Raw genomic sequence first — 24,261 nt, 5'->3', positions numbered from 1 at the left:
TGAAGCCAATGCCTATGGAAACACCTAAATTCAAAACTCTTCTTTATGCCCCAAGAGGGAGCCACTTCTGCCTTAGTTTTCAGGTGTTGATCTATTATCTGCTTCAGGATGGAATGTAAAGAGGCTGTTGTCTCCAGCTACGGTTGGAGGAAGGCTGGAGAAACAGGCCTCTGGGAGAAGGGGCTATGTGGGCGTCTGAAGTTCAGGGTCATGGAGGAGTCTGGGCCTGGGGGATTGTGTGTGAGCAAGACTGGAGATGAGCAGCTTCTGGGGTTGCTGAAGCAAGTCCTGTGTGGGGGCGCCACTCTTCCAGCCGTGATTCCCAGTTCCCAACCCAGCTGGGAGAGCTTACCTTCCACAGGCACTGAGCACAGTGAGTCCATGCTTTTAGCTGGTCGGATGGTAGCCTTTTCCACTAAAGACAAAAGAAAGAACATCCGTGATGAATGCACTTCCGGAGGAAGTGTTTAGAACAATAGGTCAGACTGTAAGTACAACAGAGAAATCTCTTTCCTTTGAAAAACAGTCTCCATGCCACCTTAGATGTTCTCACTTTCTTTAGGGAACTGACCTTATAAAAATAGGGCAATTATAGATCAAAGGTTTATTAACATTTTACAGAGAAAGGTAGATTACAATTTTGTCACAAAGCTCTGATGAGCCAATGAGTATGAAGGTGGCTCAGTTGTGTCCGGCTCTTTGCAACCCCATGGACTGTAGCCTACCAGGCTCCTCTGTCCGTGGGATTCTCCAGGCAAGAATACTGGAGTGGGTTGCCATTTCCTTCTCCAGGAGATCTTCCCAACCCAGGGATCAAACATGGGTCTCCCGCGTTGCAGGCAGACGCTTTACCATCTAAGCCACCAGGGAAGCTGAGCCAATGAGGAGTCCTGAACCCAATTTTACTTTACAAAAAAGATTCAAAGATTCATCCATAGGGTAGAACCCATGGGGCTCCAGGTAACGCCTCCTAGGTGACGGGCCAGGCAGCAGGATTCTTGACTGTAGCTACACTGCTCAACAACCAGAAATTTAGTGCAACAGGTGAGAGGGCCCAGGGAACTTTCCCCCTGTCTCTCAGGAGTCACCTTTTCCCCGTGGGTCACCCTTCTCCCACAAGCAGCTCTGCTTCTTGAGGTCCACAGTCTGGTTGCTCCCCTAAAGCTCTCACCCACCAACCTCACCCTGGAGCAGATCCCAACCAAACAGACCTTTTTTGAGCACCTGCTATGTGCCTGAAGGACTCTGCACCTTTGAAAGCCACTTAAGCAGGTTTTCAGGAGAGTGTGAAAACTTATTAGTCCATGTATAGGCATAAGCATTTTCACAAAATCATCTCTTTTCAGGAAGCCAAACTGGCTGGAAGGTAGTTCCTTCCAGGTCAAACTTGCTAGGATGGGAGAGAGGGCAATTTAGAAGCTGGCCAGGGCTTCTAAAGTAACTCTTTAGAAGCAGCTTTAAGATAACTCTGGATCCAGAAAGATCTGACTTTGAATCCCAATTCTCCCACTGTTGGGCTCAGATAAGCAGCTTACCTTTTTGAACTTTCATTTTTTTGGCATGAAAACGAAGAAAAGTAGAGCTGTTATGAGGATGAAATGAGTAATGCATATAAAGTAGGTTGTATTAATCTAGAATCAAGTAAATGCTGAAGAAGTCATTATTGTTTATTGTTGTTGTTGCTGATGTTATTCAAGATAAACCAGGGCTCAGCAACAAGGGAGAACCCAGGAGATGGTTCTAAAAGAAGCACTCAGAGTTGCCCTAGCCCGAGTTGGGTCCTAACTCACACTTGTTTAATCCCTCTTTCAAAGCTCCTTTTTTCCTTCTTGATCCACATCCTGCTTCTTTTGAGAGGCTCTGAATTAACCCCTTAGCCTCCCAGGCTCGGAGCTTCTCTGCCTGGGGCCCACTGGGCTCTGGAAGGACTTAGCAGTGGTGATGCCAAGACTGCCTTCCACCTCCTTCCTTTCAGAAGTAAGCAGAATTCTCATCCTTGGAAGATCGACTATTTCCACAAATTTACAAAATGACTTCTAAAACTGCTGGCCATTGGGACTTCCCTAGTGGTCCAGTGGTTAAGGATCCACCATCAAATGTAGGAGACATGGGTTTGATCCCTGGTGGGGGGAACTAAGATCCATATGCTGTGGGGCAATGAAGCCTGCTTGCTGCAACAAAAAGCCTGTATGCCACAACAACCAAGACTCGACGCAGCCAAATAAATAAATATTTAGAAACAAACAAATAAAAAATCTTGCCTGGCCAGCCTCCTTTCATTCATGTATTCATTTTTTCTTTTGGCTACACTATACAGTTTGCATGGTAGCTTCTCTGGCAGCTCAGCTGGTAAAGAATCTGCCTGCAACGTGGGAGACCTGGGTTCGATCCCTGGGTTGGCAAGATCCCCTGGAGGAGGAAATGGCAACCCACTCCAGTATTCTTGCCTGGAGAATCCCCATGGACAGAGAAGCCTGGCGGGCTATAGTCTATGGGGTCTCAAAGAGTCAGACACAACTGAGTGACTAAGCACAAGCACATATGCAGCTTGCGGGGTCTCGGTTCCCTGACCAGGGACTGAACCCCAGCCATGGCAGTGAAAGTGCCGAATCCTAACCATGAGACCACCAGGAGATCTCCAATCATGCATTCGGAGACAAAACTTTGCCTGGTGACTGTGAGTGTCAGAGAGGACGGACAACAGTTCTGGCTGCAGGGCCATCAGTGTTCACCTTTCCTGTGGGACCCTCTGTCTGACAATGAAGCTCCTTGTGGCCCTGATGGACACAGAAGGGAACAGTCTCCAACAATTCCCTGGCTCCTTGTCTGGACAGTGACTAAGCACTCAGGGTTCTGTGGTCTATGACTATACAGTTGTCCTCAGGATTTGCAGGGGATTGGTTCCAGGACCCCCACAGATACCATAATCCACTGGATGCTCAAGATCCTTATATAAATGGTGATACCATAATCCACTGGATGCTCAAGATCCTTATATAAATGGTGAACTACAATCAGCCTTGTCTACCCTTACATCCCACATATGCATATATGAAGGCCTAACTGTAGATATTTATTTATTCATTCAAAGACCTGAATCCCCCTGGGCTTTTAGGAAAGGGCTTTGTTTGTTTGTTTTGTTTTATTTACTTATTTCTTTTTGGCTGAACTAGGTCTTCATTGCAGTGTGCAGGCTTCTCATTGCATGGCTTCTCTTGTTGAAGAGAACAGGCTCTAAGCACATGGGCTTAGTTACTCTGCAGCAAGTGGAATCTTCCCAAACCAGGAATTGAATCCACGCCCCTTTCATTGGCAGGTGGATTCTTAACCACTGGACCACCAGGAAAGTCTAGCTAACTGTATTTAGATTATTTTTTTTCTGCCTGGGACCTTGGCCTCATGGAAATGCACTCACCCGTTTTCTTTGGGTCCTTGAGTTCCCTCTCTTAGATTATCTCTGTGGCTTTATTTCCCTGCTCAAAGATTCCCTAGAATCTTCCTGTTTGATAATACATTGACACAAATTCCAGTACACATGTGTCTGGGAGACTTCAGAGTTTATGCATCTCCATTCAGTCAGTACCCAAGTTTTTCTTACCCTTTCAGTCAGCTCAGTTCAGTTGCTCAGTTGTGTCCAACTCATTGTGACCCCAAGGACTACACCATGCAAGGCCTCCTTGTCCATCACCAACCCCCAGAGCTTGCTTAAACTCATGTCCATCTAGTTGGTGATGCCATCCAACCATCTCATCCTCTGTCTTCCCCTTCTCCTCCTGCCTTCAATCTTTCCCAGCATCAGGGTTTTTTCCAGTGAGTCAGTTCTTCACATTAAGTGGCCAAAGTATTGGAGTTTCAGCTTTAGCATCAGTCGTTCCAGTGAATATTCAGGACTGATTTCCTTTAGGATGGACTAGTTGGATCTCCTTGCACTCCAAGGGACTCTCAAAGAGTTGTCTCTAACACTACAGTTCAAAAGCATCATTTCTTCAGCGCTCAACTTTCTTTATGGTCCAGCTCTCACATCCATACATAACTACTGGAAAACCCATAGCATTGACTAGACAGGTCTTTGCTGGAAAAGTAATGTCTCTACTTTTTAATATGCTGTCTAGGTTGGTCATAGCTTTTCTTCCAAGGAGCAAGTGTCTTTTAATTTCATGGCTGCAGTCACCATCTGCAGTGATTTTGGAGCCCAAGAAAATAAAATCTGTTACTGTTTCCATTGTTTCCCCATCTATTTGCCATGAAGTGATGGGACCAGATGCCATGATCTACGTTTTTTGAATGTTGAGTTTTAAGCCAGCTTTTTCTCTCTCCTCTTTCACTTTCATCAAGAGGCTCTCTAGTTCCTCTTCAGTTTCTGCCATAGGGTGGTGTCATCTGGGTATCAGCTTATTGGTATTGCTCCTGGCAATCTTGATTTCAGCTTGTGCTTCATTCAGCCCAGCATTTCGTATTATATATGAAATATTATATACTCTGCATATAAGTTAAATAAGCAGGGTCACAATATACAGCCTTGACATACTCCTTTCCCAATTTGGAACCAGTCTGTTGTTCCATGTCCAGTTCTAACTGTTGCTTCTTGACCTGCATACAGATTTCTCAGGAGGCAGGTCAGGTGGTCTGGTATTCCCATCTCTTTAAGAATTTTCCACAGTTTATTATGATCCACATAGTCAAAGGCTTTGGTGTAATCAATAAAGCAGAGGTAGATGGAACTGTCTTGTTTCTCCTATGATCCAAAGCATGTGGGCAGTTTGGTCTCTTGTTCCTCTGCCTTTTCTAAATCCAGCTTGTACATCTGGAAGTTCATCCTTCACATACTGTTGAAGCCTGGCTTGGAGAAATTTAAGTATTACTTTGCTAGTGTGAGATGAGTGAAATTGTGTGGTAGTTTGAACATTCTTTGACATTGCCCTTCTTTGGGATTGGAATGAAAACTGACCTTTTACAGTCCTGTGGCCACTGCTGAGTTGTCCAAATTTGCTGGCATGTAGAGTGCAGCACTTTCACAGCATCATCTTTTAGGATTTGAAATGGCTCAATTGGAATTCCATCACCTCCACTAGCTTTGTTCATAGTGATGCTTCCTAAGGCCCACTTGACTTCACATTCCAGGATGTCTGGCTCTAGGTGAGTGACCACACCATTGTGGTTATTTGGGTCATGACAATCTTTTTGTATAGTTCTGTGTAGTCTTGCCACCTCTTCTTAATATCTTCTACTTCTGTTAGATCCATACCATTTCTGTCCTTTATTGTGCCCATTTTTGCATGAAATTTCCCTTGGTATCTCTAATTTTCTTGAAGAGATCACTAGTCTTTCCCATTCTATTGTTTTCCTCTATTTCTTTGCATTGATCACTGAGGAAGGCTTTCTTATCTCTCCATGCTATTCTTTGGAACTCTGCATTCAGATGAATGTATCTTTCCTTTTCTCATTTGCCTTTAGCTTCTCTTCCTTTCTCAGCTATTTGTAAGGCCTCCTCTGACAACCATTTTGCCTTTCTTTTCCTTGGGGATGGTCTTGATCCCTGCCTCCTGTATCATGTCAGGAACATCTGTCCATAATTCTTCAGGCACTCTATCAGATCTTATCCCTTGAATCTATTTGTCACTTCCACTGTATAAACGTAAGGGATTTGCTGTATGTAGGTCATACCTGAATGGTGTAGTGGTTTTCCCTACTTTCTTCAATTTAGGTCTGAATTTTACAGTAAGGAGTTCATGATCTGAGCCACAATCGGCTCCTGGTCTTTTCACTAACTGTATAGAGCTTCTCCATCTTTGGGTGCAAAGAATATATATAATCAATCTGATTTTGGTATCGAAAATCTGGTGATGTCCATGTGTAGAGTTTTCTCTTGTGTTGTTGGAAGAGGGTGTTTGCTATGACCAGTGCGTTCTCTTGGTAAAACTCTGTTAGCCTTTTCCCTGCTTCATTTTGTACTCCAAGGCCAAAGTTGCCTGTTACTCCAGGTATCTCTTGACTTCCAACTTTTCCATTCCAGTCCCCTCTGATGAAAAGAACATCTTTTTTAGGTGTTAGTTCTAGAAGGTCTTGTAGGTCTTCATAGAACTGTTCAACTTCAGCTTCTTCAGCAGTACTGGTTGGGGCATAGAGACTGTGATATTGAATGGTTTGCCTTGGAAACAAACAGAGATCATCCTGTCGTTTTTTGAGATTGCATCCAAGTACTGCATTTCAGACTCTTTTGTTGACTATGAGGGCTACTCCATTTCTTCTAAGGGATTCTTGCCCACAGTAGTAGATGTAATGATAATCTGAATTAAATTCACCCATTCCAGTCCATTTTTGTTCACTCTTGCCATCTCCTGTTTGACCACTTCTAATTTACCTTGATTCATGGACCTAACATTCCAGGTTCCTATGCAATATTGCTCTTTAGTATCTCCTATTTCTGTTCCATTTTCTAAACATGGTTAAACATCCCTTCACCTGCACCCCCTCCCCACAAAAAACTCCAGTACTATAAACATGGTGAATCAACTTTTAAAATGTTCTTAATTATGAAACTTAAAAAAAAGAGATTTAAAAATTATTTAAATATGTTAATTCACTGATTTCCTTTTTTCACAAGTATATTTCAACAAATAATGAGGCTACTACAGGGTTATGACCACCCCCTATTCTCCCCCACGCAGTCTTTAATTTCTAGGGTTTCAACAACACTCTTCTGGTGAAACATGGCCACTCAGACAATAGTCAAGGTCACAGAGAGCTATTTATATTGATATTGATGGTTCTTTAATTTCACCTCTGCACCTCATCAAAAGCCAGCCAGTTTGATGAACTATTTCTGACTAGCTTGTTCATGAGATAGCAGTGGTTTTCAACTGTGGGTGCATATCAGAATCTCCTGGGGAGCTTTTAAAAAGTTACCAATACTCTGACTTTATCACAGTCCTCCTGATGCAGAGCTGCTGTGGGTGTGAACCACATCCTGTGGGTGATTCTGAGGTGCAGCTGAGCTGAGGAGCCGGCCAGGGACATCCTGTAAATTCTATGAATTTACCACTGTTTGATCCAGCACCTGGAGCTTCTTCCTTTCGAAAACCACACGGGGGTGGAAATCTTCCTAAGTCACGATCAAAGCAAATCATTTATTCTATTTTTATTCAACTGTTTTGTTCTTTTAACTTTTTGGTACTTGGTGAACCTCTTACATTGTGGCACTAATTCTGTAACTGAAGTTCTCTCTGATGTGCTTCAGCAAATCTATTATTAGATCAGGAATTTCTTGCCAGGTACACCGCTTAAATTCTCCTTTGAGAATCCTAACTTCTGACTTGTATCTGGCCTCCCATACCTACGGCGACCTGTCCTCTTCACCTGACCATCTTGCCATTTTGTGAAATACATTTTCCCCCATATAATGGATATTACAGATGGCTACCCAGAATCCATTTCCCTTCTCCTTCTCACAGAGCCCTGTCCAGCTTGGGGGTACCTCATTCCTCACCCAATGGGTGTAATGCCATTCCTCATGCCAGTGATTGGTTCAGGAGTCCAGTCCTAAGCTGGTCAGCACAGAGCACTCCTGGCCATAACGATCAACCCATGTGACTAATGAAGGCTACTATTGTGGGGTGGGAGGTGGGGAGGGCGACAGACACTTAATGCGGAGGTTCTGGGAAAGAAGGGTCCCTGTACCAAGAAGCAAGCTACCAGAAATGATGTTCTTTCTCCTTCTGGTCATAATGATAGTCAAAGGTAAAACCTAGAACTATGAATACTATACCCACTTTGTTGCTACAAAGGGAGCCAGTCTGAGGATAAAGCTGACCCTCAGAGGAGGGCATAGCTGAGGAAAACATGGAGAAATGGAAACACAGCCATTGGACTAAATCGTCCCTGAAGCTTTCCCTACATCTGGGTGGTCCCAATAAGTTACCTCCTTGCAGAAGCCAAGAGAGTTGGATTTGCTCTTACTTGAGCTGAAACCAAGCTTCCCAGGTGGTGCAGTGGTAAAGAATCTACCTGCTAATGCAGGAGACACAGATGTGGGTTCAATCTCTGGTTCGGGAAGACCCCTTGAAGTAGGAAATGACAATTTGCTCCAGTATTCTTGCATGGAAAATTCCATGGACAGAGGAGCCTGGCAGGCTACAGTCCATGGGGTCCACGGAGTCGGACACAACTGAGCATGCACACACAGCCTAAACCACTGAACCCACTGTACCTGGTGAAATCCCTCATTACTCCAGTAGGACAATGTGATGACTTCTAACATCTGTGCTTTATGATCCTTGGCACACAATTATAACCAGTGTTGAGGAAGCTTCTTAAAGATATTCTCTAAATTTCCTCTACAGATATTAGTTTTTTCCCCAAAAATCTTTATTGTTAAGAATTTCAAACATTCAGAACTGTTGAAGACGTCTAAACCTACCATCTAGGTTCACATTTTGCCATATGTTTGTTTCATCTATTTCTAATCTATTTATCTACCTACATACTTATATTTTACAGAATCATTTGAAAGTGAGTTTGAATATTTTGACACTTCATCTTTAAATACTTAACTTTAGCATAAGAGTCGGACACGACTGAGCAACTTCACTTTGACTTTTTCATTTTCATGCATTGGAGAAGGAAATGGCAACCCACTCCAGTGTTCTTGCCTAGAGAATCCCAGGGATGGGGGAGCCTGGTGGGCTGCTGTCTATGAGGTCGCACAGGGTCGGACACGACTGAAGCGACTTAGCAGCAGCAGCAGCAGCAGCAGCATGTCTCATAAGCACCAGCAAACTATGAAAATTTACTGTTTTTAATTTCATCTAAAATCTAGCCTATTTGTCCTCAAAATTATCTTTTGTAGCCCTTAAACAAATTTTTTTTTAAATTTATTTTTGCTGCACTGTGTCTTTATTGCTGCATGTGGATTTTCTCTAGTTTTGGCGAGCAGGGGCCACTCTTCATCGTGGTGTGGAGGTCTCTCACTATGGTGGCTTCCCTGGATGCCGAGCACGTGCTCCAGAGTGTGGGCTTCAGTAGTCGTGGCACACAGGCTTAGTTGCTCTGCAGCACGTGGGATATTCCTGGACCAGGGATCGAACTCATGTTCCCTGCATTGGCAGGTGGATCTTAACCACTGGACAACCCGGGAAGCCCTGTAGTATTTTTTATTTTTTCACACTAAGATTCAATCAAGGTTTGCTCATTGCATTTGTAAGTTTACCTTTTACTACTTGTTTTCATAACTATTGCTCTCATTTTTAAAAAATCATGCTTTCAGTCTATAACACTAAATGCCACTGTGGCAAATTCTTTGGCCTTCCCTTTCTGAAACAATATTCAGCTTGATTGATTATATTCCCCATTTTATAGTGGTTCCCTTGGTTCCCCCCTGCATCAGTTCTACTTACTACTCAGATATAATTTTCACAGGGCAGCATCCTTATTTGAATGTCAGATCTTCCTTACAGTAAAGTTCATTAATAAATGTAGAAAGAATGATGAAAATGGAAAATTACCATATGGTAAATACCATAGTTATAACTGTTATAGGCAAGAACCACTGATAGATATTAAAATTCATGGATGAAAGTATGATAAGGAAAAGGATATTTGCATGGTCTGAAAGTATCTCCCACAAGACACTTATTAATTGCAAAGGAAAAAAATAGTAAGTTCACAGGAACAAACCTTGTAGACAGCACTTTAACCGAGTGATCAAAGTTGACATCACCAACAATAAAACACTGACCTCATGGGCCCTCTGATATGACGCACTGTGACAGGCACAGCATTTGTAACCTCAATCTAACCATGAGAAAACATCAGACAATCCCAAACTGAGGTATATTCTACAAAATAAATGGCCAAAACTCTTCCAAAGTGTCAAAGTCAGAAAGATGGAGGAGCTGCCTAGGTTGGAAGATTTAGGAAGCATGACATTTAAATGCAGTGTGGGTTCCTGGACTAGATTCTGGCCCCGTGGGGCCTGGACATTAGTAGGACAAAGGGCCCAATACAAATAACATCTGTAAATTATTTAATAGTATTACATAGATATTAACATTATGGTTTTGATCATTGTATTACAGTTATTTAATACATTAGCTTTTGGGGAAGCTGCATGAAGGGTATATAGATTCTCTGTGTACTATTTTTGAAAAATTTTTGTAAATCCAAAATTATTTAAAAAAGAAACACTGGACTTCCAAGGTGGTGAGTGGTTGGGAACCCACCTGTCAAGGCAGGGGACACGGGTTCCATCCATGCTCTGGGAAGACCCCACACACCTCAAAAGCAATGAGGCCCATGCACCGCAACTACTGAGCTTATGCTCTAAGCCCACGTGCCATGACTACTGAAGCCCTCACACCTAGAGCGAGAGCTCTGCAACAAGAGCAGCCACTGCGATGAAAGGCCAGTGCACCGCAACGAAGAGCAGCACCTGCCCACTGCAATAGAGAAAAGCCCGGGTAAACAAGACCCAGTGCAGCCAAAAATAAATAAATAAACTTAGTAAGAAACAAAAAAGGCTCTTCAGTTAATTTATAAGTTTCTCTTCTAGGATTAGTGAGCTTGACCTAATCAAACCAAAGACTTAAGAAATAGAACTAAAAATATATATTTATATCTCTCTTATGAACATAACCATTGTTGATTCTTACCTGAGAGCCTCTGTCCTCTCACAAATACACTCCCGTTTCTACTCAGCTTTGATTTGGAGTCTGATCCAGAACGTCCCAGGTTAAATATTGATTTCCACTTCTTGGATTTACTGGAGAGCTTTCTTCTAAAAGAGCCAAGCCACAGCGGGTAAGTTGGGTAACTAGCCATTTCAATGGGACTCTGAACTATAGAAGGAATATCCCAAACATGTTCTTAGTTATGAATGATTCTGACATGGCAAGAAATTCTTTTAAAAAATCCAAGCTGAGCCTGACTCTCACCCTGTCCAAGGATGCCCTTGATGACCAAGCCAGGTTTTCATGAGTCAGAGTGAAGGATCACATTTTTCAGAGGTGCTATTAAAAGCAGGAAAGTGAAACTGGCTTAATCATGTTTGACTCTTTGTGACCCCATGGACTGTAGCCCACCAGGCTCCTCAGGCCATGGAATTTTCCAGGCCAGAATACTGGAGTGGGTTGCCATTTCCTCCTTCAGGGGATCTTCCTGACCCAAGGACTGAACCCAGGCCTCCCACACTGAAGGCAGATTCTTTACCATTTGAGCCACGAGGGAAGCCCATTAAAAGCAGGGGTTGGCAGCAAACAGAGGCAGGGGTTGGTGCGAGACTCAGAGGTCACAAGCAACCACAGTTCTGGGAATTCTGGTAGAAATTCTGATGAACACTTTTCTCCTGGGTTTTCAAAGACATCTATTTCTTACGGGAGTAAACACTAAAGACCAGAGACCTCAGTCCTTTTTTGCTCCCTGCACTGCAGCCACACTTCTGGGACATACACAGATGAGGAGAAGGCTAGGGAAGACTTCAGTGGGCTGGACAGGGGGTGGATGAGAGAGCAATTTAGAAGACAGCCTGGCCCCGGAGAGCTGCAGACTGCTGGGTGTGGTCAGTGGCCACGGCAGAGAAACGCAGAGGGTGGCCAGTGTCTCTGGCTTTGTCTCTTATTTCCCTGATGAAGCAGGGAGTTGAGTGCTAGACTGAAAACGAAGAAAGTAGGGAAAACCACTACACCATTCAGGTATGACCTAAAGCAAATCCCTTACGATTATACAGCAGAAGTGAGAAATAGATTCAAGGGATAAGATATGATAGACGGAGTGCCTGAAGAATTACGGACGGAGGTTCGTGACATTGTTCAGGAGGCAGGGAGCAAGACCACCCCCAATAAAAAGAACTGCAAAAAGGCAGAATGGTTGTGTGAGGAGGCCTTACAAATAGCAGTGAAAAGAAGAGAAGCAAAAGGCAAAGGAGAAAAGGAAAGATATGCCCATTTGAATGCAGAGTTCCAAAGAATAGCATGGAGAGATAAGAAAGCCTTCCTCAGTGATCAATGCAAAGAAACAGAGGAAAACAATAGAATGGGAAAGACTAGCAATTTCTTCAAGAAAATTTGAGATACCAAGGGAACATTTCATGCAAAGATGGGCACAATAAAGGACAGAAATGGTATGGACCTAACAGAAGCAGAAGATATTAAGAAGAGGTGGCAAGACTACACAGAAGAACTATACAAAAAAGATCTTCATAACCCAGATAATCACAACGGTGTGAGGCTTCACCTAGAGCCAGACATCCTGGAATGTGAAGTCACATGGGCCTTAGGAAGCATCACTACAAACAAAGCTAGTGGAGGTGATGGAATTCCAGTTGAGCTATTTCAAATGCTAAAAATGATGTTGTGAAAGTGCTACACTCAATATGCCAACAAATATGGAAAACACAGCAGAGGCCACAGGACTGGAAGAGGTCAGTTTTCATTCTAATCCCAAAGAAAGGCAATACCAAAGAATCTTCAAACTACCACACAATTGCACTCATCTCACACACTAGCAAAGTAATACTTAAAATTCTCCAAGCCAGGCTTCAGCAATACATGAACTGTGAACTTCCGGATGTTCAAGCTGGATTTAGAAAATGCAGAGGAACCAGAGATCAAATTATCATCATCTGTTGGATCATCGAAAACGCAAAAGAGTTCCAGAAAAACATCTGCTGCTGCTTTATTGACTATGCCAAAGCCTTTGACTGTGTGGATCGCAACAAACTGAAAAATTCTTCAAGAGATGGGAATAACAGACCACCTGACCTGCCTCCTGAGAAATCTGTATGCAGGTCAGGAGCAAGTTAGAACTGGATATGGGACAACAGACTGGTTCCAAATAGGAAAAGGAGTATGTCAAGGCTGTATATTGTCACCCTGCTTATTTAACTTCTATGCAGAGTACATCATGAGAAACACTGGGCTGGATGAAGCACAATATGAAATCAAGATTGCTGGGAGAAATATCAATAACCTCAGATATGCAGATGACACCACCCTTATGGAAGAAAGCAAAGAACTAAAGAGCCTTTAGATGAAAGTGAAAGAGGAGAGTGAAAAAGTTGGCTTAAAACCCAGCTTTCAGAAAACTAAGATCTTGGGATCTGGCCCCATCACTTCATGGCAAATAGATGGGGAAACAGTGGAAACAGTGGCTGACTTTATTTTTCTGGGTTCCAAAATCACTGCAGATGGTGACTGCAGCCATGAAATTAAAAGACGCTTACACCTTGGAAGGAAAGTTATGACCAACCTAGATAGCATATTAAAAAGCAGAAACATTACTTTGTCAACAAAGGTCTGTCTAGTCAAATCTATGGTTTTTCCAGTAGTCATGCATGGATGTGAGAGTTGGACTATAAAGAAAGCTGAGCGCCAAAGAATTGATGCTTTTGAACTGTGGTGTTGGAGAAGACTCTTGAGAGTCCCTTGGACAGCAAGGAGATCCAACCAGTCCATCCTAATGGAAATCAGTCCTGAATATTCATTGGAAGGACTGATGCTGAAGCTGAAACTCCAATACTTTGGCCACCTGATGTGAAGAGCTGACTCATTTGAAAAGACCCTGATGCTGGGAAAGATGCTGGGAGAGAAGGGGACGATAGAGGATGAGATGGTTGGATGGCATCACCAACTTAATGGACATGAGTTTGAGTAAGCTTCAGGAGTTAGTGATGGACAGGGAGGCCTGGCGTGCTGCAGTCCACGGGGTCACAAAGAGTCAGACACGACTGAGCGCCTGAACTGAACTGAACTGAACTCAGACGGGGCCCAGAGGACCTGCTGCCACCAGAGGTCACCACAGAGGCCTTGCCAGGCTCTGGCTGGCCTAGCCATTATATTTCAAAAAGTTCTGGGATGAAACCCTGGCACGTGTGGGCTCCACAGAGGACGTCTTCTCCACAGGGTTCTCAAAGAACACATGCTTCTACCATCAGCGATAGACCTGCAGTGCTTCGTGGTTTCTGTCGGATCTAGCCTAATGTCGTCAAGCACTTGGCCTTGAGCCTATACCTTGAGGCATGGTGCACCCCAGGTGTGGCTGACAGCACAGGGAAGGTATACTTGATTGTCCTTCAGAGCTATCCTTCTTCCTGATCCCTGGATGAAAGTGTCATCCTCCAGGGATTTGGGGGGAGGGGCAGTGCCAGGAAATGGAGCGTTTCCTGCCAGGTGAGATCCAGTCACCCTTCCCAGGCACCCAGCGCACTCTCCCTCCCCAGAGGGAAACAGCCGTGCCATCATGTGGAGGACACTGACGAGAGGTCTGAGGGTTCTACTTTTACACCTCCTTTCACTGACTAAACAGCAAGGATGATACTCTTCAACGAAAAGATTGCCTTCCGGCTCCTCCACTTACTGTCTGCCTAGAATTTAGGACTCTTGCTTCCATAACCGAGGAATGTGTGGAGACCAGCGTTACAACAGAAGAAATGAAAAGGAGAGTGAGGAAAGACGTGAGTGAAAATGGTGTTTGTTTTGTTCTTGCAGGGAAGGGAAGGCTCTGACAGGTAAGAGAGGAGGAACAGAAGCCAGGATGCATGTCCTCAAGCGCCGTGTCCTCAAGAGTTTTCAGCCCAGAGTGGTGCTTTGTCAACTTGTCCTCCGTCCATCGCCACGCCTTTTATAATGTGCCGTGAAGGTGCAGGGTGGAGGAGGCAGCAAATTTTTCTGTTTAGCAACTTTCCTTTTGAAAACATCAAGGCTATTTTGTCTAAGCTAGGAAATAAGGGATTTTAGTTATGATTCTTGACACCTATGAGCCCTATCCCCACCATAGTACTAGGGATCTCTGGTGGGAGATCAAGGTCTCAAAGACTTTGGGGCAGTGAGGGAATGCACATTGGTGGATGTCGTGGCATCAGCTCCCATCTCTTCTGGAAGGCCGCCTTACCCCCCAAACCAGATCACAACCCCAGCCCATGCTGCCATTATAGCCCTGAGACTCTAACCACTTCCTCCTCTGTCCCCTGCCACCCAAACATCTCCCAGAATTTGAAAGAAGGCCACTTACTTGTTGTCTGGTAACTCAAGGACAGTGTGGAAGAGGGTGCCCATGGGAGGGACAATCTCGGGCAGGCTATTCTCTCTTCTTTCCTTCCTGGCAGGATGATTAGTAGCCAGGCTCCGGGCCTGAGCTTCCTCCAGACTCACCAACTTCATGGGCAGGGAGAGGGCGGGCAGAGTCAGGCTCTTCATGATAGGCCGGTTTTCTGTAAAGAGAAGAGAAGAGCTCATAGACCTCCTGGGAGTGGATCTGTTCACCAGTTCCAGCCAGATGCCTGCAGCCACAGCTCCTCCATTCCTGACCTCCTGGCAGGGGCTTCTCTTGGGCATAGTGGGGTCTGTGGCAAAGACTACATATAGGAATGTGATAGCAATCCTGGCCAGCCCAGCCAGAGGGCACACAGAGGCTTCAGAAGGTAACCTGCATTCCTGTACTTTTCAGAGACAGACCATTCATTCACGCAACAACATATTGAGCACTTCATGTGTGCCAGAGTAACAGCTAAGGGTATTTGCCCCTGGGTACTGCCTAGTCCTTCGGTCAGGTGAGAATGTGTGTTCAGCCACAGAGGAGGTCTCACTCAGCTAGGGTGGGGATGAGATTACCCCTTCTCTTGGCAACCCACTCCAGTACTCTTGCCTAGAAAATCCCATGGACAGAGGAGCCTGGTAGGCTGCAGTCCATGGGGTCTTGAAGAATCGGACACGACTGAACGACTTCACTTTCACTTATCACTTTCATGCATTGGAGAAGGGAATGGCAACCCACTCCAGTGTTCTTGCCTGGAGAATCACAGGGACGGCAGAGCCTGGTAGGCTGCCGTCTATGGGGTTGAAGAGAGTTGGACACGACTGAAGTGACTTAGCAGCAGCTGCAGCTGGAAAACATGGCCTCTAAGGCAATTTAAGGTTGGAGGTCCATACAGTCAAAGCTATGGGTTTTTCCAGTAGTCATATACAGATATGAGAGCTGGATCATAAATAAGGCTGAGGGCTGAAGAATGCTTTTGAACTGTGGTGCTAGAGAAGGCTCTTGAGAGTCCCTTGGACTGCAAGGAGATCAAACCAGCCAATCCTAAAGGAAATCAGCCCTGAATATTCATTGGAAGGACTGATGCTGAAGCTAAAGCTCCAATACTCTGGCCACCTGATGTGAAGAGCCGACTCATTGGAAAAGACCCTGATGCTGGGAAAGAGTGAGGGCAGGAAGAGAAGGGGGCAGCAGAGGGTGAGACAGTTAAATAAATAGTATCGCTGACTCAATAGACATGAATATAAGCAAACTCTAGGAGATGCTGAAGGATAGGGCAGCCTGCCATGCAGTCCATGGGGTCACAAAGAGTTTGCTACAAATGACTTAGTGACTGAACAACGACAACAAATGACTTATTCCATTTTGTGTAAACGTTCAGTATGGTACCAAAGTCAATAAGAATTCAGAACATTTAAGTGGAATGCACTGAATAATATGTATTAGAGGCAGTCAAGAGTTAAAGGCTCAGAGGAAACTAAATTTCAATATGTGGGACAAAAGCTGATTAAGGCAATGGTCATAAAAAAGACAGGCATTTCCAGGGTGGAATTAGGAACACCCTTAACACTAACAGTCATGGGTGGAATTTGCTGTCAAGAAGAACATTTCCCAAAGTCATAATTCTCTACAATGGTTTATTTATTTGTTTTCCTTTTTTTTTTTTTTTTTTTTCCCTCCCAGAGGCATCACTGGGTAAGGAAAAAGCACAGGCTGGAAAATTTAGGTTCCATGTTCAGTCCTACCAGTTGCTAAGCTTTTCTGGTTCTCCGGTTCTTCATGTATAAAATAAGGTTGATAACTTTAGGATGGTTGTTGTGATAAGGCAATGAGATGATATGTGTGGAGGGCCCACCATAGTTCCTGGCATACAGTAAGTCCCCAGTGAATTACTGGTTGATTCAAAAGGATGAATGAATGAAAGCATACTATTTCCATTCCCAGGTGGTGCTAGTGGTAAAGAACCCACTGGAGACATAAGAGTTGTGGGTTCAATCCCTGGATTGGGAAGATCCCCTGGAGAAGGCAATGGCAGCCCATTCCAGTATTCTCGCCTGAAGGATCCCATAGACAGAGAAGCCTGGCAAACTACAGTCCATGGGGTCGCAAACAGTCAGACAAGACTGAAGAAACTTAGCACAAAATGCAAGGTAAAATAAAGATATAAAAAACGTCAGCCATTCCTAGGTATATAGTCAAGACAATTAAAAACACACGTTCACACAGAAACTTGTACATGACTGTTCACAGCAGCATCGTAATAACCAAAAAGCAGAAACAACCCAAATGTCCATCAACTGATAAGTGGATACATAAAATATGGTATATCCATACAATGGAATATCATTCAGCTATTAAAAAAATGAAATGCTGATCTATGAGAACATGTGCTAAGTGAAAGAAGTAGGTCATTAAAAGCCATGTATTGTATGATCCCCCTTATATGAAATGTGCAAAAGAAGCAAAATCCATAGAAACAGGAAGCAGATGACTGGTTGCCAGACTCTGGTGGGAAGGGAGGACAAAATGTGGAGTGACTATTTTACTGGGTATGGGGTTTCTTTCTGGAGTGATGAAAACATCCTGGAATTAGACAGTGGTGATGGTTGAACAATCCTGTGAATACACTAAAAACCACTGAAATGCACACTATAAAATGATTAAAGCGGTGAATTTTATGGTATGTGAATTTTAAAAGAAAGATCATAAACCACATAGAGGACAGGATGGGGGTAAGAATTATTATACCAGGAATCAAAATTTGATATTAATTGCAATTGATTACTTTGATGGTTATAATTGATTTTCCCAAGCTTATTAGCCAAACTAGAAAAGAATGCTTTGATCAGCTCATACAAATATTTTGAAGATATAGTTCTAACACACACTGGTTCTTGAGGTATGGACCCTGGCCAGTAGCAGCAGCATCACCTGGAAACTTGTTAGAAATACAGATTTTCAGCAGCACTCCAGACAAGCTGAATCAGAAATTCTGGGTATGAGGTCCAGTAAACTGTGTTTCAACAAGCCTTCCCAGTCATGTGATGTATGCTAATGCTGGAAATTGTACCCTCACACAAATGGTAGTTATCAGGTTTACTGATCAGCTGGATTTTTTATTTTTACAAATTAGGCTCATATGAGTTCGAGCAGCATAAACCAATACCAATGCATTCCTGGGGTTCATTATGTTATCATGAGGACTGGAACATCATGAATTGCATCTCATTACATCCAACCTGGAACAGCTAACTGTTTCTCACATATAGTGGGTTTCAATGCTAGCTAATCTCTACATACATGCACCCACAAACACACACCCACTGCAGTATGCCCACTGTCCAGGGCAGGGCACAACAAAGCAAGTGCTCAAGAAATGCTTGCAAGAAAGACAAATCCTATATGATACCACTTACACGTGGAATCTAAAAAATAGTACAAATGACGTTATTTATAAAACAGAAACAGACTCATAGAGATAGAAAACAAACTTATGGTTACCTAAGGGGAAGTGGAGCAGGGATAAACCGGGAATATGGTATTACACAGATACACACTACCATATGTAAAATAGACAATAAGGATTCAGGGTGTAGCACAGAGAACTACATTCAATATCTTATAATAAACTATAATGGGAAAGAACCAAAAAAAGAATACAGGTGTGTGTAATGTGTAAATGGAACAAACACAATATTGTAAGTCAATTATATTTCAATTTAAAAAAGAAATGCTTGCAAAGAGAAGGCGTTCTGAATATAAATACAAGCATGAACAGGATGCTTCTTAACTCACTCACTTAAGCCTTCTGCAATATCATACTGGAAGTAAAAATAAAAGCTAATAGTTGGGGGGATATTGCCAGTGCCTCTAGATAACAACTGGAAGAGTTTAAGAACTCACTAAAAATAACAGAACAGTATTCAAAGTCACCACACCATGTTCACGGGATAGGCCATGTATGCAACTGATCAGAAACATACTAGAGCCACATCTGCACACACCACACCTTTGCCGCATAGCCACACATGTACATACACATGATCCTCAGACACTGACACACAGTGTTGTCAGCCGACACACATAGCTGACACTGAGAGCTAGATCCCAGCCCACTCGAACTTGTTCTCGGATCCCGTGCCTCGGGCAAAGAAGAAGTGGATGCCAGGAGGAGTCATTACCATCATTCTCCAGTGACCCGGGGGTACCGTTGTTAAAGATTTGATCCACATGATTCAGTATGAATTCAATCACCACCTGCTGGACCCGGACTGCGAGGAAGGCTGCATCTCCATTGCAACCAGTGGCTTCAATTTCTTTAGATCTGAACCGCAGAAGAAACACATTCAGTGAATGAGTCTGCCCTACCTACTGAAGCATAAGTGGGGAGCCAGTGGGCCTTTTGCACAGGCCCTAATTTCTAAATGTATACAGCTTGTTAATTTGTATTAATATAACTATTTAAGATCAATTGAAGAGACGCTTCAAAGGTTGTGAAGCCCAACACACTGGACAAATTGGAAACAGTCACCAGGCACTATAAACTGCAAAGCTATAAACACTGTATTACTCAATATATAGGAATTGATTTTGTTTTTTTCATAGGATCTCCTTCAAGCTCCAAAGAATTGTTCTAAGGGCAGGTCATCATTTACAAAGTCATGTGAAGCAGCTAATTCAGGTTCTAGCTAGCTAGGACCCCACCAAAACCAACAAAAGCCAAGGAACCCCAAAGACCCAGAAAGACCTTTCCAGGAAATTATAACATACAGGTCTATCACACTGGCCACATCATGGCTGTAGCCAGAATATACTTCTGGGTTCCAGAGTTTCCAAGGTTAGCAGGCAAGGGCTGTTAAAATCACCTTTAATTCCCCTGTGTGACAAATAACCACTTAGCCAAAGGTTTGTCTAGCAGAGGGGCTCAGTTTTGAAGAATCCAGGTTTCGTGTGAATCGGGGGCTGCTTGGAGCCCACTGGGGCAGTGAGGTGAGGGGAGATGGTCACCTGAGGAGGTTGGGTGCCCACACCAGGGCCAGGTTCCTGGCATGCATGTTGGTCTTGCTGCTGAAGGATGCGATGTGGGCCAGGTGTCGAATCAGGTATTCCAAGGTCCTGTAACAGTTCATTGAAAAAAAAAAAAAAAGTAGGAAACTTCAAAGTCTGTGTGAAACCTGATATCTGGAGATAATTTCTAAGGTTGAGTTAAGAGATTCTAAATACGTCTATTTCATGAATTTTAGAAGGCTATCAGGAAGATATCAAGATAGATGGAAGTAATTTTCTTGGCCCTAGGAGCACTGGCCATGGGTGGGGAGGAGACACTCTCGACAGAAGTCAGCTGAGGATGCTAGTGCAGTCAGAGATGGATCCCGGGACTCACAGTGCTCGGAGCCTGTGCCTCCTGTCACCGAGGGCAGCATGGCCTCCACACAGTCTTGAAACTGGCCCTCATCTCGGCTTTTATTCTAATTCTTTCAGCTATGGGCACCCTTGTACTGGTTAAGGAACTCATTTGGTGGATGAATAACATCTGTTATTGCTGGGATGTTCTTATACCACATCAAAATCTGCCCTCTTATAAAGACCTGGCTAGGTTTAAGAACCACTGGGATTCCCTGGTGGCTCGGATGGTAAAGAATCTGCCTATGATGCTGGGAGACTGGAGTTTGATCCCTGAATAGGGAAGATCCCCTGGAGAAGAGAAAGACAATCCACTCTAGTATTCTCGTCTGGAGAATTCCATGGACAGAGGAGCCTGGTGGGCTATAGTCCATAGGGTCACAAAGAGTCGAACATGACTGAGTGACTTTCATAGGGACAGGTGGCACAGTTAGGGACTAGACTGTGAGAAGGAGAGACGTTGAAATGATGAAGGGCTAGTATTGATAAGCATACAGAGACATCAGTCAGCCAAATGCTTAAGAGTGATAGTCAAACCCTGTTTAGAAACCATCTTGGTTTCCACTGATTTGGTTAAGCTATGAACCTGGCTAAGAATCTAGATCTCTGTGAGACTGGCCTGTGCAATCAGAAATGATTCTTATGGGACTCTGAGGTGTACTGTGAAAGTAATTTAGACATGGGCTGTCCCTTCCTGCCAGGGTCTCTGGTCAGGCACCAACTCGCTCTGATACAACTGACCTGTTCGCCTACCTCAACCTACCCCAGAAAGCCACTGTCCACTGAATTTGTCCCCTTTTATGATGCCAGCCTGCATCTGTGGTATTAACATCACATTGAGAGACTGTGAATTTCTTTTACCAAGAATTCTTACCTATAATGGGATGGAGGGAGCTCCTGGATAACATTTTGGATTCGGGCCAGTTGGCCTTCTTCGGGGCAATGAGACACCGCCTCCTGCGGACAAGAAATGAAACAATCTGGTGAGTGCTCAAGAAGAGGACACCCCCCTGGATCTGTGGGGTTTATTTAGGCTTCTGGTACTCCAGCCTCCCAACCACGCCTAGAGATCATCCTTCCAGGAGGCACACTTTTCTAGAAAAAACAAACCACTAAAATCTCCAAGAGTTCATGATGGAAAGTGTCTAACAACGTGGGCACTGGGAGAGAGAAACAGGGACAGAGACCGAGAGAGGTGGAGATGACAGGGTGGCTGCCTGTTTATTCAGCCAGCTGTCTTTTTGGGTGCAAACAGCCACTTCCATCTAGCCTGAGACTTTCCTGTGGCCAGGCAGCCTGTCGTTGATTCCAGGAAGTGGGGACCACGTGAAGACGTGCCTTCTCAGCAGGATAAGAGCTTTGTCCCTGAGACCCGGTGGCCTTGTCCGGACTTGCTCTCTGGTTGTTTCCTGTGTGGGTATGTGGTTCCCAGCTCAGCCCAGGCCCTCAAGAGAGGCAAGGGCTGCAGTACATGCAGTGTGATTCCAGGCCTGCCTGGGGCTCCTGCACAACACAGGTGTCCCCGACAGATTCCCCTATACCCCGTCCTGTGAATCTGTCCTGCCTGTGCTCAGGCTCAAGGGCCCCTCCCAGTGGCTGAGTACTCAAGACTGCCCGCATGGGAGCGGTACCTGAGTTCAAGGTCAGTAGTCACATCTTTTTTTTTTTTTTCACTACATTATAGTTTACTACACTAAAAATGCACAAATCTTCTGCTACAGCTTCCCAAGTCCTTTCATATGCATAATAACCGTGTAACCCCACTCAGATCGAGACACTTTAAAAGGGCTCAACTATTGGCTCCATTTTCCTAAGTGGGACATCATACCAGAGTTTTGGCCACCAACTTGTTTTTGTTTGACTTTTTTATTTAACTGAAGTAAAGCATTCACAAAAGCTAACCATTTTCAAAGGCAATAAAAAAAATCAATATGTGGGGAAACTCTACTTCATTTCCTACTCAGAAGTGGGGAGAAACTCGGGGCTCAGAGGGTCACAGTTGTCTCAGTCTTCTGCTGGGTTTGCAAGCCTCAAAACGGAGCTGGCATAAATATGATTTCTGTCGCAATTCTTGCTTTTTGAGATGTGCAGATGTAGAGGGTGAGGACCAGAATGGAGCCTGGAGAAAGCACCTGATACCTCTGCCCTCTTCCTGGGCTCTGTCATTTAGGAAACAGATTTGTGGGGGAGATCCTGATTCTCAAGACAGGGAGAATCTCATAAAGCGAGTGAAGGGAGACAGCCTCAAAGGAGGGGTGAAGGAATGAGGCGTGGACCCTCCTGTGTTCTATCCTGTGAAGGGCGGGGCGGAGGAGGGGCGGGGGGCCTCTCTTCCTCTCTTGGCAAAGAGAGGACGAGCTTTGCAAAGCTTTACACCCACCCCCTTCCCAAGCGCCTACCCCACCCCCACTTTCTATAAGTGTGTCTTAGGAAGAAAGGTGTAGGTCAATTTAACAGCGTTCATGGAAAGTTCCTTTAATATTTTAGGAAGCTGTTAGTCACCTCTGTTCCGAGAGACTGGGCGGGCTCACCCCTGCTGCCTGCAGGTCCCATATGGGATCATTTTATTATTCACAGCCTCTCCCCTTTGCACCCCAACCCTATTTGGAAGCTCTCTAGATCTATCTTCATTGTTCTCCCAGAGGGTCTGCTCCCTGCAAAGCTATTTTTCCATCTCTTTGTGTTCCCACATTAGGACAGCAGAGTCCATCACTGGGGAATTGAAACTTTGCCCATCCCAATCTTTTGCCTAAAAGAGAAGTTCACTCAACATTACCCAAGACAATCTTGCTGACGGTTAAACTTTAAAAAATCCAGGTTGAATCTGTGAACATTTGTTCTCTTCCAGTCAGTGTCAAGAAGACCAGCTTCCTGAACTCTGAGGACTCGGGCACGGGCTGGTCTCCCATCCCCTCTGGCCAGGCCCAGGCTCTGGTTTCCTCTGCTTACCTGAACAGCTCCTTAGCCCCTGCGCGCGGGCAGCCCTATCCCCAGGATGGATGAGCAACCGGGTCTGTCCCTTCTAACTGCACCCCAGCTGCAACTCAGTTTTTACCTTTTATTTTGTATTATTTAAAAATTATTATAAAGCCACTTTTGTTATTTTTAATTATTTTAAGTGATTAGGTTAAAAAGTTATTCATGCACAAGATTTTAAAAATGCAAAGGGTTTAAAGGAATACACAGAAGAAAGTGTCTTCCTTCCAACATTGGACCCTCAGTCTCCAGAGACAACCACTGTTATCTTCCAGACAGTTGTTATACCTTCCTGTCTTTGTCACACCTGTGGCAGCAGGCACCTGGCCCATCTTCAAATTCCTCGTCTCCCATCATTTCCTCCTTGCTTGCTCCCTATGGGCCGTGCTGGCCTCCATATATTCCCTTGTCCTTCTCGAAAAGGGCCTTGGCACCTGCTATTTCTTCTCAGCACCCTCTTCTACCAGATACTTGCATAATTTGTTCCCTTGCTTCATCTTTGTCTCTGTTCAAATATCACCTCACAGGAGAGCTTTGATTATCAGTCCCCAGAATTCTCTGACTTGTGCACACGTGCGTGCTCAGTTGCTCAGTCGTCTCTGAGTCTTTGTGACCCCATGGACTGCAGCCCACCAGGTTCCTCTCTCCTTGGAAATTTCCCAGGCAAGAATACTGGGGGGAATTACCATTTCCTAACTCAGGAATCTGAGGATCTTCCTAACTCAGGGATCAAATCCGTGTCTCTTGCGTCTCCTTCATTGGCAGGTGGATTCTTTACTACTAAGCTACCAGGGAAGCCCTCTCTGACCTGTGTCCTGCATTAACTGTCTTCATAGTGCTTATCAACAGTTCTCACTA

At 44.3% G+C, this 24,261-nt stretch overlaps 1 protein-coding gene across 2 annotated transcripts in view; it reads right to left on the bottom strand.

Annotated features, from left to right (window-relative positions):
* Nucleotides 1-24,261, bottom strand: part of ARHGAP31 (Rho GTPase activating protein 31) — a 122,571-nt gene that overhangs the window by 18,863 nt on the left and 79,447 nt on the right. For both annotated transcript variants that reach the window (XM_027526582.1, XM_027526673.1), the window contains exons 4-9: nt 21,302-21,384; nt 20,032-20,139; nt 19,206-19,348; nt 15,001-15,199; nt 10,647-10,771; nt 353-415 (exon numbers count right to left, since the gene is read on the bottom strand). In XM_027526582.1, coding sequence (XP_027382383.1) covers nt 353-415; nt 10,647-10,771; nt 15,001-15,199; nt 19,206-19,348; nt 20,032-20,139; nt 21,302-21,384 — 721 coding nt within the window. The remainder of the gene's footprint in view (nt 1-352; nt 416-10,646; nt 10,772-15,000; nt 15,200-19,205; nt 19,349-20,031; nt 20,140-21,301; nt 21,385-24,261) is intronic.

This window comes from Bos indicus x Bos taurus, chromosome 1 (genome assembly GCF_003369695.1).
Source record: "Bos indicus x Bos taurus breed Angus x Brahman F1 hybrid chromosome 1, Bos_hybrid_MaternalHap_v2.0, whole genome shotgun sequence".
Taxonomy (NCBI): Eukaryota; Metazoa; Chordata; class Mammalia; order Artiodactyla; family Bovidae; genus Bos; species Bos indicus x Bos taurus.
Note: the sequence above shows the minus strand (reverse complement) of the source record. Positions and strands in the feature narration are given on the sequence as shown.